The sequence below is a fragment of the Halichoerus grypus genome, chromosome 10 (genome assembly GCF_964656455.1).
Source record: "Halichoerus grypus chromosome 10, mHalGry1.hap1.1, whole genome shotgun sequence".
Lineage (NCBI taxonomy): Eukaryota > Metazoa > Chordata > Mammalia > Carnivora > Phocidae > Halichoerus > Halichoerus grypus.
Window position 1 is genome coordinate 56,511,140 of NC_135721.1, and position 15,524 is coordinate 56,526,663.

The 15,524-nt window shown below is 33.5% G+C and overlaps 1 protein-coding gene across 7 annotated transcripts in view; it reads left to right on the top strand.

Moving 5' to 3' along the window:
- Positions 1-15,524, top strand: part of VPS54 (VPS54 subunit of GARP complex) — a 93,828-nt gene that overhangs the window by 22,050 nt on the left and 56,254 nt on the right. For 5 of the 7 annotated variants that reach the window (XR_004913063.2, XM_078056476.1, XM_036079096.2 and 2 more), the window contains 4 exons: positions 1,112-1,353; positions 8,983-9,061; positions 10,638-10,672; positions 13,397-13,528. Coding sequence is in view for 6 of the 7 variants with exons in the window: in XM_078056476.1 (XP_077912602.1) it covers positions 1,112-1,353; positions 8,983-9,061; positions 10,638-10,672; positions 13,397-13,528 (488 nt within the window). In the remaining variant the exon portion in view is untranslated. Of the gene's footprint in view, positions 1-1,111; positions 1,354-8,982; positions 9,062-10,394; positions 10,532-10,637; positions 10,673-13,396; positions 13,529-15,524 lie in introns of those variants that run through there. The other 2 variants (XM_036079101.2, XM_078056477.1) reach the window with 2 other exon arrangements.

Genomic DNA, 15,524 nt, shown 5'->3' on the forward strand with positions numbered 1-15,524 from the left:
ATTCCATGTTTGCAAATTTGCCTACTCCCTAAAACTTATTTGTAACTCCAAAATCAATACTTGTGGTACTTTTGTGGTCATTTGCAGCCATATGCAGAGGAATGAAAAATTTGAATTGCCTGATGCACATGTCCCTAGCTAAGGTTGAACAAGACAACGCTCTGCCTTCTTGTTTTAGCTCTCATGCTCTAAACAAGTGTCCTTTCTGTGGTCTATTTAGTGCCACATTTTTTGCATTTTTGAGATTTTTATTGGTGATATTGCTGTTTAAAATGTCTCCCAAATGTAGTGCTGGAGAGCTTTCTAGTGTTTCTAAGTACAAAAAGACGGCAATGTATGTGTCTTATGAAGAAAATTCATTCAGGTATGAGTTATGAGTTATAGTGGTGTAAGCCATGAGTTCAGTGTTAATGAATGAACAGTATATATTTAATAAGGTGTCTTTAAACAGATACATACACAAAGTAAGATTATGTATTGGTCGGTTGATGAAAATGTTGTGACCAGGGGCTTGAAGGTACCTAACCCTGTATTTCCCCTAGGAACGGTGGTTCAGTATTTGCTAATTGTTACAGTGACTTTATAGAACAAAACTACCATGAATAACAAGAATTGACTATATATTTTTCTTTCCTCTATGGTTGATGCCACAGCAGCATTTCTGTCATCTGTTTATAAGCCAAACAAAGGGTATTAGAACCTGGCATGTCTGCCTTAATACAAGAGAAAAAAGGTATTTGTGAAAAATCTGGAGTATTAAAGGATAGAAGATATATAATAGAAAGGAAGAAGAATTTTGATGTTGAAAAAGGAAAGAGAAATTGTACATTAAGGAAAGGAATTAATGAAAGACTTTCTTTACCATCCACCCCACACTGCAACTATAACTCTCAAATTTTGCATATTCTTTATTTTATTTATGTTTTTCCTTCCCTTGGCAATTGATGCTGAAAGCTGAAGGTTATTAATCAGATTGATTTTCGTTAAAATGTTTATACAGAAAAGTTGTTTCTCCTCTGTATAGAGTAGAAGCTAAGCATTTTTAATTTTCTAGGATGTACTTTCAAATGTAGAACTTAGTCTACAGAGTTCTCTTGTTTACTTTTTGCAGGTGATTCAAATAGTTTATGTGTTGCCCCATCTCTAGTTACAGATCAACATAGATGGACTATATATCATTCCAAAGTAAACCTTCCAGCAGCATTAAATGATCCTAGATTAGCAAAAAGAGAATCTGACTTCTTCACAAAAACATGGGGATTGGACTTTGTGGACACTGAAGTCATACCTTCGTTCTACCTCCCACAGATCAGCAAGGAACATTTTACAGTTTATCAACAGGAAATCTCTCAGGTAATACCTAATCAAAAGGAATAGAAAGATCTTTAGTTTGATTTATTGTAGATTTTTGACCAATAGTCTTTGATGAGGCTATAGTATTCTTTTCTGTCTATATACATTCTACTGTCCTGGGTTGTATTTAATTCATTTCTTAGATATATGTAAATATATTTCTCTTACTGTAGTGATTTTTTGGAATTGCACTTTACTAGTAGTGCTAAGATTCCTCATGAAATCCACCCTACCTACCAAGGAGAAAATTGTTCAGTTAGGCCAATAAAACCCAGATGGTTTGTGAGGTTTAAGAAATGAGCAGAGTAGAACTGTTTCTGTGTCTCTCATTTACCACAGAAAATTTATAGAGCATGCTAGCTTTAGTAGATAGTCTTAATATCTTTAGACATAATATTTTGCTCTAAACTCAGTTCTGAGCAAGAACTGAATGTATTGCTTAGTTTAAGAAGGCTTGTTATTGATTTTTAGTGAGTATTATCAATATAATTTTGGTTACCATTTTGGTCCTTAAAAAACTCATTTTTAAAGGGGATATTAAAATTTTTTTCTTTACTGAGGTGTAATTGACATAATTTCAGGTGTACAACATAATTATTTGATATTTATATATATATTGCAAAATGATCACCATAATAAGGCTAGTTAACATCCATCACCATACATACTTAACAAAAATTTTTTTTTCCTGTGATGAGGATTTTTAAAATCTATTCTCACAACTTTCAAATATTCAATACAGTATTATTAACTATAATGACCATGCTTTATATTACATCTGGAAATTTGTATAGGGGATAATTATTTATGTTTTTATAATATCCCTTTTTATACTTTTTTCATTAGCAAACCTAATTTGCATTTAGCTAACTTTGTTTCACTTGATTACTTTGTTCTTTTATGATTTGGAAATAGGAAATATTATTGGCATTGGTACTATGCAGTATTTGGTTCATTTTTAGTACTACCTAATATTTTTGTACAGAACCTGTAAATATTATTTACTTTTATATAATGTATATTGTTATATGCAGTCTAGAGTTTTTGTATTCTGTTTTCAGTAATCACATCTGTCTGGATGTTTAGGTAAATGAGCTTTAGTATACTTTCTTTTTCTAATCTTATGCCTCATAACCTACAATTTGGCTTTTCCATTTATCCATTTATTGATCAAATATTTATTGAATGCCTTCCATGTGCCAGGCACTGTTCGAAACACTAGGGATACAAGAGAGACCAAAATATACCAATTCCCTCCATTATAAAGCTTATATTTCTAACAAGGGTTATAAGCAATAAACCCTAAAGCAACCACTAAAATAACAATTATAGCTAAAAAGCCAACAGAAGAGATAACATGAAATAAAAAAAAATTCTCAATCTAAACAAAGATAGAAAAGGGATAAAAAAAGGAGCAAAGAATAGATGAGACCAAAAAAAATAAACATCAGGATGATAGACTTAAACCTAACCCTATTAGTACATTAAATGTAAATGTTTAAGCACCCCAATTACAAGTTAGAGATTGTGAGATTGGATGAAGAAGCAAGGCCCAGCTGTATGCTATCTATAAGACATGCACTTTAAATACAGAGACACAAAACACTTAAAAGGATGGAAAAAGATACACCAGGCTGACACCAGTCAAAAGAAAGCTGGAATGACTATATTAGTATCAAAGTAGATTTCAGAGCAAAAACTGTTACTAAAGAAGTTTATTTTATAATGATAAAAGTGTTAAGTTAATCAAGAAGATTAGTATTTCTAAACATTTATGTCTGTAAAAACAGAGCTTCAAAATGCATGAAGCAAAAACTGGGAACTTTATGGAGGGAATAAATGAATTCACAATTATGGTTGGAGATTTCAATACTTGTCTCTCAATAAACAATAGAACAAGCAAATAGAAAACCAGTGAATATATGGTAGACTTAAACAGCACTGTCAGTTAACCCAACTTAACTTGAAAGAACACATTGAAAGAACATTCCACCCAACACAGAAGAATACATTTTTTCCTGAAGTGCTCATGGAACATTTATCAAGCTAGACTACAACCTGGGCCATAAAACAAATGTTTAATACATTTAAAAGGCTTCAAGTCATACAAAGTATATTTTCTGACCACAATAGAATTAAATTAGAAATTATTAACAGCAAAGTGTGTGGGAAATCCGGAAATATTTGGAAACCAAAATTTATACTTCTAAATAAAATGTGGGTCAAGGAGGAAAAGGAGAGGCACCTGGGTGGCTCAGTCGGTTAAGTGTCTGACTCTTAATCTCAGCTCAGGTCTTGATCATGAGTTCAAGCCCCACTTTGAGCTCCAAAAACAAAAAGAAGAAAAGGAAATTAGAACCATTGACCCTTGAACAACGTGGGTTTGAACCACACAGATCTACTTATATGCGGATTTTTTTCAATAAATACAGTTATAGTACTGCAAATGTATTTTCTCTTCCTTATGATTTCCTTAATATTATTTTCTTTTCTCTAGCTTACTTTAAGAATATAGTATGTAATATGTATAATATACAAAATATGTGTTAATTGTTTATTTTACTGTTCAGGCTTCCAGTCCACAGTAGGCCATTAGTAGTTAAGTGTTTGGGGAGTCAAAAGTTATACTTGGATTTTTGATTATGGGGTGTTGGTGTCTCCCTAACCCCCACGTTTGAACTAAATGGAAATGCAAACACGACATATTGGGATTTATGGCATGCTGCTCAAGCAGTACTTAGGGAATAATTTATAGCAGTAAATGCATATATTAGAAAAGAAGAATAGTTTCAAATCAGTGACCTCAACTTTCACCTTAAAAAGCTACAAAAAGAACAAATTTAAAACAAAATAAACAGAAGAAAGAAACATCAAAGTCAAAATCAGTGAAATAGAAAATAGAGAAACAGTAGAGAAAAATCAGTGAAACCTAAAAGTGATTCTTTGAGAAGATCAATAAAATGGACAAATTGTTAGCAATACTGATTCAGGAAGAAAAAAGACATAATCACCAATGATAAGAATGAGAGTGATGACATCACTACAGATTCTACAGAAATTAAAAGACTAATAATGAAATATTATGAACAACTTTATGCCAATAAATTCAGCAAGTTAGATGAACTGACGAATTCCTTGAATGACACAAATTACCAAATCTCTCTCAGGAAGAAATAGATAATTTGAATAGCCTTTTAGTTATTAAAGAAATTGATGTTAAACAGCTTACCAAGAAGAAAACTCAGGTCCACATGGCATCACTATTGATTTCTACCAAATATTTAAGGAAAAAACAATAGCATGTCTACACATATTCTTTCAATTGTTGAGGATGTGAAGGATGGGGCCAGTACTAGGATGAGGCCAATGAAGTGCCCAAGGTGTAAAATGTGAAGGGCACCAGGATCTAAGAATAGGTGCTGTCTTAAATATTGTGGCTGCTTGCTTGCCTTACCCCATTGTCAGCCCTGGTGGTGAACTAGAACTCTCATACACTGTTGGTGGGAATTTAAAGTGGTACAACCTTTTTGGAAAACAGTTTAGTGGTTTCTTAAAAAGTTAAAAATACTTAAAATACTTCTGGTTCAGCATGTAGGGAACCTGGAAGCTTCTACTCTTCGAAAGAAAAAATCTGAACAAACAAAATCAACAACTTAGAAACTTTTTGAAGGTCACAGGACAGGGGCACAAACTCACTAAAAGACAACAACCTAATCACAGGTCTGTGGAATGATTCCCCTCCTCCCACATTTTACCACCATATAAATAGGGCACCTGTATAATAATAAGGGAATACAACTGTGAAAAAACTGCATGTCTCAGACTATTTAAGAAGTTTGTAAAGACAGCAAAAGAGACAAAAACAAGGACACCAGAGGAAATTTTAGCCTCTAACACCTACAGCTACAGCAAACAATAAATACAGTCTAATGCCTAGCCAGATAAATATAAAACCTCACACTAAATACCTGTTTACCTCAGTTCCTTTTATCCAGTACATCATATCTGGCATGGAACAAGAAAAGGTTCAATAAATATTAAAACAAGAAGAACCTCCCCCCCCCCCCCCACAGTTTAAAGAGAGCAAGTAGTAGAATGAGACTCAGATGGCAACATTTTTGGAATTATCAGACTGGGAATTTAAAATAACTATGGTTAGTATGCTAAGGGCTCCAATGGAAAAGGTAGACAACATGCAAGAATAGATGGGTAATGTAAGCAGAGAGATGGAAACTATAAGAAAGAATCAAAAATAGAAATAGAAGAAATAAACACTAACGAATGAAGAATGCTTTTGATGGATTCATCAATAGACTTGAAATGGCAGAGGAAAGAATCAGTGAGCTTAAGGAAATGTTGGCAGAAACTTATCAAAATGTGTGGGTTAGTGAAAGTATTGCTTAGAGGGAAATTTAATAGCATTGAATGCATATATTAGGAAAGAAAAAAATCTAAAATTAATAATCTAAGTTTTCACCACAGGAGGCCAGAAAAAGAACAAATTAAATCCAAAGTAAGTAGAATGTGAATCATTCTTGTTGTGTTGTGTACCCGAAACTAATGTAACATTGTGTGTCAACCATACTAAACAAAACAAAACAAAAAACAGAAAAAAAGAAATAATAAAAATGAGACCAGAAATCAGTGAAATTGAGATCTTCTTTGAGAAGATCAATAAAATTGGTAACTGTCTAGCAAGGTCAAAAAAGAAGGCTTAAATTACTAATATTAGAAATGAAAGAGGGCACATCACTAATGATCTCATGGACATTAAAAAGATAATAAAAGAATATTACGAACAACTCTATGCCCACAAATTCTGTAACCTAGATGAAATAGATCAATTCCTTGGAAGACATAATCCCAAAACTTACACATGAGAAATAGACAGTCCAAATAAAACTATACATATTAAATTGAATCAATAATAACCTTTCGAAATAGAAAACACTAGGGCCAGATGGGTTCACTGGTGAATTATACCAGCCATTTAGTCAAGAAGTTATACCAGTTCTTTATGATCTTTTCCAGAAAATAGAAGCAAAGGGGATACTTTCTAACTTATTCTTAGGCAGCATTAACCTAATATTGAAATTAGACAAAGACATTATGAAAAAGGAAAACTACAGACTATTATCTCTCATGGACATGGATGCAAAAATCCTTAACAAAATATTAGAAAATCAAACCCAATAATGTATGAAAAGAATTCTGTACCATAACTAAGTGGGATTTATTCCAGTTATGCAAGGCTGATCCAATATTCAAAAAGCAATTTGTGTAATCCATACATTAACAAGATAAAGAAGAAAAAATCATAATGTTCATATCAGTAGATATAGAGAAAACATTTGACAAAACTCAGTACCCATTCATGATAAAAGCTCGCAGCAAGCTAGGAATATAGGGAAAGTTCAACTTGATAAAGAACATCTACAAAAACCCTGCAACTATGAGAAGATAGATGCTTTCCCACTAAGATCAGGAACAAGATAAGGATGTCCCTTCTCACCACTCCTTTTGAACATCATACTGGAAACCCTAACTATGCAATGAGACAAGAAAAGAAAATAAAAGGTATATACACTGGGAAGGAAGAAATAAAACTGTCTTTATTCACAGATATCATGATTGTCTATGTAGAAAATCCCAAAGAATCAGAAAAGAAGCTTCTGGAACTAATAAGCAGTTATAACCAGATTGCAGGATACAAGGTTAATATTAGAAAAGTGAATTGCTTTCTTGTATGCTAGTGATGTACAATTAGAATTTGAAGTTAACACAGCACCATCTACATTAGCACCAAAGAAAATAAAATACTTAGGTATAAATCTACCCAAATATGTGCAAGATCTATATGAGGATAACTACAAAACTGATGAAAGGAATTGGTGAAGATCCAAGTAAATGGAGAGAGATTCCATGTATGTAAATAGGAAGATTCAATATTGTCAACATGTCTGTTCTTCCCAGCTTGGTCTATAGATTCAACACAATCCCAGTTAAAATCCAGCAATTTGTTTTGTAGATACAAGAAACTGATTCCAGAGTTTATATAGGAAGGGAAAAGAGAATAGCCAACAAAGTATTGAAGAACAAAGTTGCAGGACTGACAACTAATTGACTTTAAGACTTACTGTGAGGTTATAGTACTATAGACAGTGTGGTATTGGTGAAAGAATAGACAACATATAGATCAAAGCAACAAAATAGCTCAGAAATAGACCCACACAAATATAGTCAACTGATTTTTGACAAAGGTACAAAAGACTACTGAGTAGTCTTTTGAGTAAATGGTACAGGAACAACTAGACATATACCTGCCCCCCCCCCAAAAAAAAGGGAAGAAAAAAGAATCTAGATACAGACTACCCATACCTTTCACAGAAATTAGCACAAAATGAATTGTAGCTCTAAATGTAAAATGCAAAATTGTAAAACTAGAAGATCACATAGGAGAAAATACATGACTTTGAGTTTGGTGATAATTTTTTAGATAATGGCATCAAAGGCACAATCCATGAAACAAAAAATTGAGAAGTTGGACTTGGTTAAAATTAAAAACTTCTCTGTGAAAGACACTAATAAAAGAATGTATACAGGCTAGACACTGTATGATAAAGGATTGGTATCCAAAATATACAAATAACTCTTAAAACTCAACAGTAAGAACAGCACAACTAAAAAATGGGAAAAGGACTTGAGTGGACATTTTTCCAAAGAAGATGTAAAAATGACCAGTAAGTATATGGAATGATAGTCAACATCACTAAGAGTTTTAAGTGGTAAGTTTAAAGGCATATATGTTATATGTATTTGCCATAATAAAAAAATGCACAAAAGACATGAACAGGCATCTCATGAAGGAAGACATTCAGCTGGCAAATAAGCATAGGAAAAGATGCTTAACATTATACGTCATTAGGGAATTGCAAATTAAAACAACAATGAGATGTTGTTATGTATCAGAATTACAAACATTCAGAACACTGACGGCACCAAATGCTGGCAAGAATGTGGACTGATAGGAACTCTTATTCATTGTGGGTATGACTGCAAAATGGTACAGCCATGTTGGAAGACAATCCTGTAGTTCCTGCCACAGTTGCTATTAGAACTCTGAACACTACTAGCTCAGTGTTTTTTCCTTTCCATACTCCATTTTCCCTGTGTGTCCTATTTATGGTATCTCTGAAAAGATAAAATTGTTGTTAGTGACCATCTAATCTGAAATCAGTGTAGGGTTTTTTCTTTCTTTCTTTCTTGACTCAGTATCAACTAATAACCTGTCTTAGGTATATAGGTTTTCACATTTTCTTGTTTTAAAAAACTATTTTCAATTGATTTCTGTTCTATAAATAAGGATTTTTTATTTGCATTCCCACTTCATGCTAAAATTATGGAGATTTTACTATAATTATGTAAAATGGGATGAGTATAAGCATATAGATGTTCATAGAGCTTGTATTGGTTTATTAAACATACTTATTTGTGTTTAAATTCAAGAGGCTAGTGATTTCACATTAAAAATTGTAGAACTAATTTGGTATATTCTTTTGTGAAACATTTTGATGATTTGAATATTCATATTGCTACATAGCATTGATTTTGTTATTTGTCTTTTTATAGAGAGAGAAGATACATGAGAGGTGCAAGAATATTTGTCCTCCTAAAGATACCTTTGACAGGACTCTCTTATATACTCATGGTATGACTATGTGCTATTTGTAGACAATGTGGAGATTAAATATGTGATATTTGTAGCATAGCATAAATATCAACAAACAAAATCTTGATTTTGGGACTTTGATGGTTGTTCTACCTATAATTTTTATTTTTAGTGAAATTTTTATAGACTATGATCATAATCTTTTCCAAAAGCTTTTAAGAGAAAAACCGTGGGTCTCATTGTAGTGTTATCCTTCATTTCAACAAATATTTATTTAACATCTGGGTGCTTGGTATTTTGCTTCTTGTTTAAAAATAGATGAGTAACAAAGAGCACTTGTCATCAAGAAGCTGATAGTCTCCTGAGTACGGTTACATAAATAAACCAACAATTGAAGCCCTGTATATCAAGCAGTAAGTTCAGCGTGGCAAGATGGTATAGAGCTCCTAATTTGTTAAGCCTTAGAAAACTTCTAGAGTTGATGATTGCCTGTGTTCTAAACTAGCTGCTGAGAAAGATTTATGTGGGGAAAAGGCCTTCCAGGAAGAAGGAACAGTGTATGCAAAGCAATAGAGTCAAAATTAAAAAAAAAAAGAGAACAGAGCATGTTCAAAGAACTGCAAGAGTTCAGTATGTTGGCTCTACTGGGAGTAAGAAGTGAGGCTGAAGAAGTAGGCAGGGGAGTCAGATCCTGAAGAGCCTTGTATGCCATGCTAAGGAATTTTTCTTTTCTAAAAGCTGTACAGAGCCACAGAATATTTTTAACCAGACATCAGATTTATGATTATACATTTCACTGTGAAAACAGTTGTGGGAAACAAATTTAAGGATGTTGATAAACTGGAGGCAAAGAGACGGTTGGAGGCCATTGCAGTAATACAAGTGAGAAATCATGTGGCCCCAATAGCAGTTATAATGAAGATGGAGAGGAATTTAGGCATTTGAGAGATACATTAGAGATTGAAGCACAGGTTTTGGTGGCCAGTCAGTTGGTGGTAATGATCAGTTTACACACTGAGAAGTTTCTGTGGATTTCACAATTTAGGATCTCTTACGGAGGGCATTCAGACTTGAAGTGGTGGTTACAGAAAACACAATCTTATATATTAAAGAGTGAATACAAGAGAAAGAAATGGAGACTACCACTGTGAATATGACTTGAGGATTTGAGATACAGGGTTTTGAGAGAGCAGAGTGTAAGGATGTTTTTGCATGGTCAACACTAGATGAGGCAGGAGACGCATTTGCATAACCTGAGAATGAGTGCTTCCTTAAGTTTTGTACTGGAGGGCTTCCCTTGCCTCAGCCTAGTCCAGGCCCTGGGTTTTGTCTTTATCTTTTTTTTTTTTTTTTTGGTTTGTTTTAATGGAAGAGAACTGAGCATGTATACACACAGAGAGGAACTATTAGAAGGGAAGAGGCTGAAGATATGGAAAGAGGCAGAGGCAGGGTATTTGATGAAGCACGCTCACAGAAGAGGCAGGAAGGCATGGAGTCCAACCCAGGAAGGTTAGTTTTGGAAAGGACCTGAGATCTAGTTGGTGAGTATATTTTATGGAATAAAATGAAAACAAGTGTAAAAAAATCATATTTTCTCTTTTCCTTTTTTTAATAGATAAATCCAGGACAGATCTGGAGCAAGTACCTAAGGTAACAAAGCTTAATAAATGAGAATACTGCTTCTTAATATCTTTAATTTTTAATAATCTTTAGTATCTTTAGTTTTGCCTTATAAGAAGCTTTCATTTGACTTTCTTACACTTTAACCACTTTGCCTGTTCTGGGACTTTGTGCATCACTTTTCTTCTTTGTTTTGTCATCATCAATTTCTTCTTCATTACTGAAATCTACAAATATGTTTAAGTCTCTCCATTCTTTTTTTTTTAAAGATTTTGTTTATTTGACAGAGAGAGAAACAGCGAGAGAGGGAACACAAGCAGGGAGAGTGGGAGAGGGAGAAGCAGGCTTCCCGCTGAGCAGGGAGCCCGATGCGGGGCTTGATCCCAGGACCCTGGGATCATGACCTGAGCTGAAGGCAGACGCTTAACGACTGAGCCACCCAGGCGCCCCAAGTCTCTCCATTCTGAGAAAGAATTTTATTGATGTTACTACCCCTTCAAAATATTCAGAGACATGTCCTTTATATGAAAAATTTTAGAGAGATGTGTAATAGATGTTTTCTTCCCCCCCCCGGGGAAAGAGTCTATTGCATTAATTAGATTCTCAAAGAGGTCTGTGATAACTGCTCTCTAAGGTGAGAAGACCTAGAAAGACAACAGACAGAAACAAAAAGGCAGTCATTTTTAAAGTAGTTGATTCCTACAAAATAAAATTCAAACTCTGTCATTTAAGGCCCTTGATTATTCATTTCCATCATAGTCACACTCAACTTTTGCTTACTAATTTTTACACATTCTTTACTTCAGCCAAACTATTTTGCTGGCTCTGTTCTTTACTTGTACTGTTCCTTTAGCCTGGAAGACTTTCCCTCAACTCCCCATATCTAATTCTTTCTTTACATTCTCTTGCTTAAATGGCAACTTTACATGAATACATTTCTTTCCAACTGAAGATAATTGGCCCCTTGCTGAATTTCCATAGTATTTTATGTAGACTTGTGCCTTCTTTTTAAGGCATTTGTCACTCTTCTTCTTTTAAGATATTTATGTATATATTTTATCACATCCATTGGACTAAAGATCCTTGGGATTAGGACCTATGTAATAATTTATCTTTGTTTCCCCCTTCGTGCCTAGCATAAGGGTTACATCATCAGTAAATATTCATTGAATTAATCAGTACTTTTAATTATACTAAAGCAGGGACTAGAAAATACACTCATGTCCCTAGTTAGTTTTTCCCTATCACTTTATACTAATTTTTGGATATAGATAAAATGAATCAGTAAATATAATAAAATATAGCATAGAAATTAAGTTAAACCATGTTTCAGGCCTTATGCTAGGTACTGGAGATACAAAGATTAATTAGCTATAAATCCAGTCTTAAAGGAACATATGATCTCCAGGGGGCAATACATATATTCAATAAATAATTTTTGTGAAGTATGAGATACATAAATATATGTGGCATATGTACCTAAGTTCAGAGATGGGGCTATTGATGTGTTCAGAGATGGGGTAAGTGTTCATACAGAGATAATGTTTGCCCTTTTGATTTGGTGGTATTCTCTAGGAAAATAGGCAGGAAAGGCATTTTAGGCCGAAAGCATGTACAAAGATAATTAAGCACAAAAGGATATGGAAGTTGAGTATTGCTAGAATGTAACTTGTAAATAGTGGGAGTGGCAAAATACAAATTGGTGAGGGAGTTAAAAAAAAATGAAGGGCCTTTGATGCCATTCTAAAGAGTTTGGTCCTTAGGTCATGGGAATCCATTGAGAGATTTAAACAGAGAAGTTAATTCATTTATACTTGCATTTTATTTTATTTTATTTATTTATTTATTTTTAAAAGATTTTTTATTTATTCATTTGAGAGAGAGAGAATGAGAGAGAGCAAGCACATGAGAGGGGGGAGGGTCAGAGGGAGAAGCAGACTCCCTGCCGAGCAGGGAGCCCGATGCGGGACTCGATCCAGGGACTCCAGGATCATGACCTGAGCCGAAGGCAGTCGCTTAACCAACTGAGCCACCCAGGTGCCCCTATACTTGCATTTTAAAAGTATATCTGACAGCAGTATAGGGAATAGATTGAGGAAGGACATGAGTAAATAGCCATTTACTGTAATCCAGAGATAATGAAGAGCTACACCGATGAAATGCTATAGATGTAGAGGAGAGAGAGCATTCAAGTCTTATTTAGAAAATACAATGGGTAGGACTTAGTGCCCAGATGGATGTGGTATGTAAAGGAAAGAGTGATCTTTTCATAGAATTGAATTTGTTTTGGTTTTAAAACTTAGTATATGTCTATCTACAAAACTAATTTTGAAAGCATTTTAAGCAGGAGAAAGTAGAAATATAAATATAGAGAATTTGATATTTGGCATTTTTTAAAAACTACTATCAGTGGGAACTAATATAGAAATTTGGGGATAAGAGATATCCATCTCCCTTTGGTGTGTGCCTGGTGGGACTGCATTAGTGAATTTGATTACATAGTAATGGAATGATCACCTTCATTGGTAAAGACAAAAAACAATTTTCTATCTTTCATGAGTATTTTTAGCTTGATGAAACACTATTTATACATTTTTTATACAGATTTTTGTGTAAATCAACGTATCATCACTTGCTTTTGCTGTTTATGCTTCAGGTCCAAGTTAATCATTGTTTAATGGTCTTATGATGTTTGAAGGGATAATGGATGTAAAAAAATGTTTATCTAATTGAGGAAAATACATTTTTTAATAGATTTTTATGAAACCAGATTTTGCCTTGGACGATTCCTTAACTTTTAATTCAGTTTTACCATGGTCTCATTTTAATACTGCTGGTGGAAAAGGAAATCGTGATGCAGCTTCCTCAAAGTTGCTGCAAGAAAAGGTAATTTCTTTTTTACTCTTTCCATGTAGAAAACTGTATTCTAGTTAAGTAGTACCTTTGTGTGGGTTCTGATTTAGTTATTTAGTAAGGGCTATTTTAATTTCATTTTTATTGTTACTGCCTTCAAATCTTAACTGATAAAGTAAAAGCATTTCATTCAATGGAAAACAAGTTGTGCTGGTGAAAAAGGAAAAGCTAATTGTTGGAGTGCTTCTTATCTAAAATAGCAGTTGATGGAATTTCAGTTTAAAGGATGTATTAGATAACACAATTAATTGCTTTACATTTATCCCAAACAATATATTGGCTAATTTTGTATTCTTTATGAGTGAAGCATGGAAAATCAACTTTTGCTGAGGTACCATTTTTCCTTATTTCCACATCGCAAGGATGATTATTTTGAAGCAAAAATACGATAGTTGAAAAATACAGTATTGTATTAAAAATTGTATTAAAAATACAATACTATAGTTTTTGGTTTAAAAGACTATAATAAGAGATGAGGAAGGACACTGTATCATACTTAAAGGGTCTACCCAACAAGATCTAACAATTGTAAATATCTATGCCCCTAACATGGGAGCAGCCAATTATATAAGCCAATTAATAACAAAATCAAAGAAACACATCGGCAACAATACAATAATAGTAGGGGACTTTAACACCCCCCTCACTGAAATGGACATATCATCTAAGCAAAAGATCAACAAGGAAATAAAGACTTTAAATGACACACTGGACCAAATGGACTTCACAGATATATTCAGAACATTATATCCCAAAGCAACAGAATGCACATTCTTCTCTAGTGCCCATGGAACATTCTCCACAATAGATCACATCCTAGGTCACAAATCAGATCTCAACTGGTACCAAAAGATTGGGATCATTCCCTGCATATTTTCAGACCACAATGCTTTGAAACTAGAACTCAATCACAAGAGGAAAGTGGGAAAGAACTCAGAGATGTTGAGAGATAATGCCTGAAGTTTGAGCTATAGGTTGAAGAATCTAAAAGTTTAAAAAGTGGGAGAGAAATGGAAAGATAATGTAGCCCAAAAAAATGCATATGCAATTAGAAAGGAAGAAAAGGCAAATCAAGTTTTAGGAGTCCATATTTGAAATTAGAAAGCATATTTAATATATGTTGCTCTAGGAATTAATCTTGGTTGTGTTACAAATAAAATATGTGTGAACTCTTTTAAGGCATTTGTCAACCTTTTAAGAGGAAAATATATTGGAAATAAACTGAGTTTTACAAATTGATAAAAGAATAATTTTTGAAATGTAAAGTAAGCAGCCTTGAAAAAACATCCCAATGAATTCTAGTATTTTCTATAATTTGTGACTGGATCATGAATCTGTCATTCACAGATTCTTTTGAGGCAGAGTGGTAGAGTAGAAAGAGCTTCAGTTTTTGGGTCAGACAGACTTAGGTTCAAATTTTAGTTTTGCCACTTACTAACCACATGACTTTATTCAAAGTATTTAATGTCTCTGAGCCTCAATTTCCTCATCTGTAAAATAAGAATACTAATACCTGTATTCTAAGATTGTTAAAACTAGAAAATTATGTATATAAAATACCAGTGCCTGGTATATAGAAGGAAGAGGTCAATAAATGTAACTATAATAAACTTTTAGTCAGATGAGTGATGTGTGTTGGTGTGGGGATTAAGGAAATCATTCTCTCTCAGATTTTAGAACTTCTGAAACTAGATTATAATCTCAGATTATTGTGGGGTACTCTTACTTTCTAGAAAATAGTTGGTGTTTGGAGGGCGGTAATAGCAGGAGCAGAGGAAGAAGGTAAATCGGCTTCGTCTACTCTTTTGTCTTACATTTATTAACCTTTCATCTCCCTTCCATTTTATTATGCCCAATATCAAGAATCCCATAATCAGATAGTTCATTCAATAGGATTTAAAATATATGTAGAAATCCTGTATCATTTTCAGAAAGTATTTGGGTAGTCAAAGAAGGTAATCTTATAATA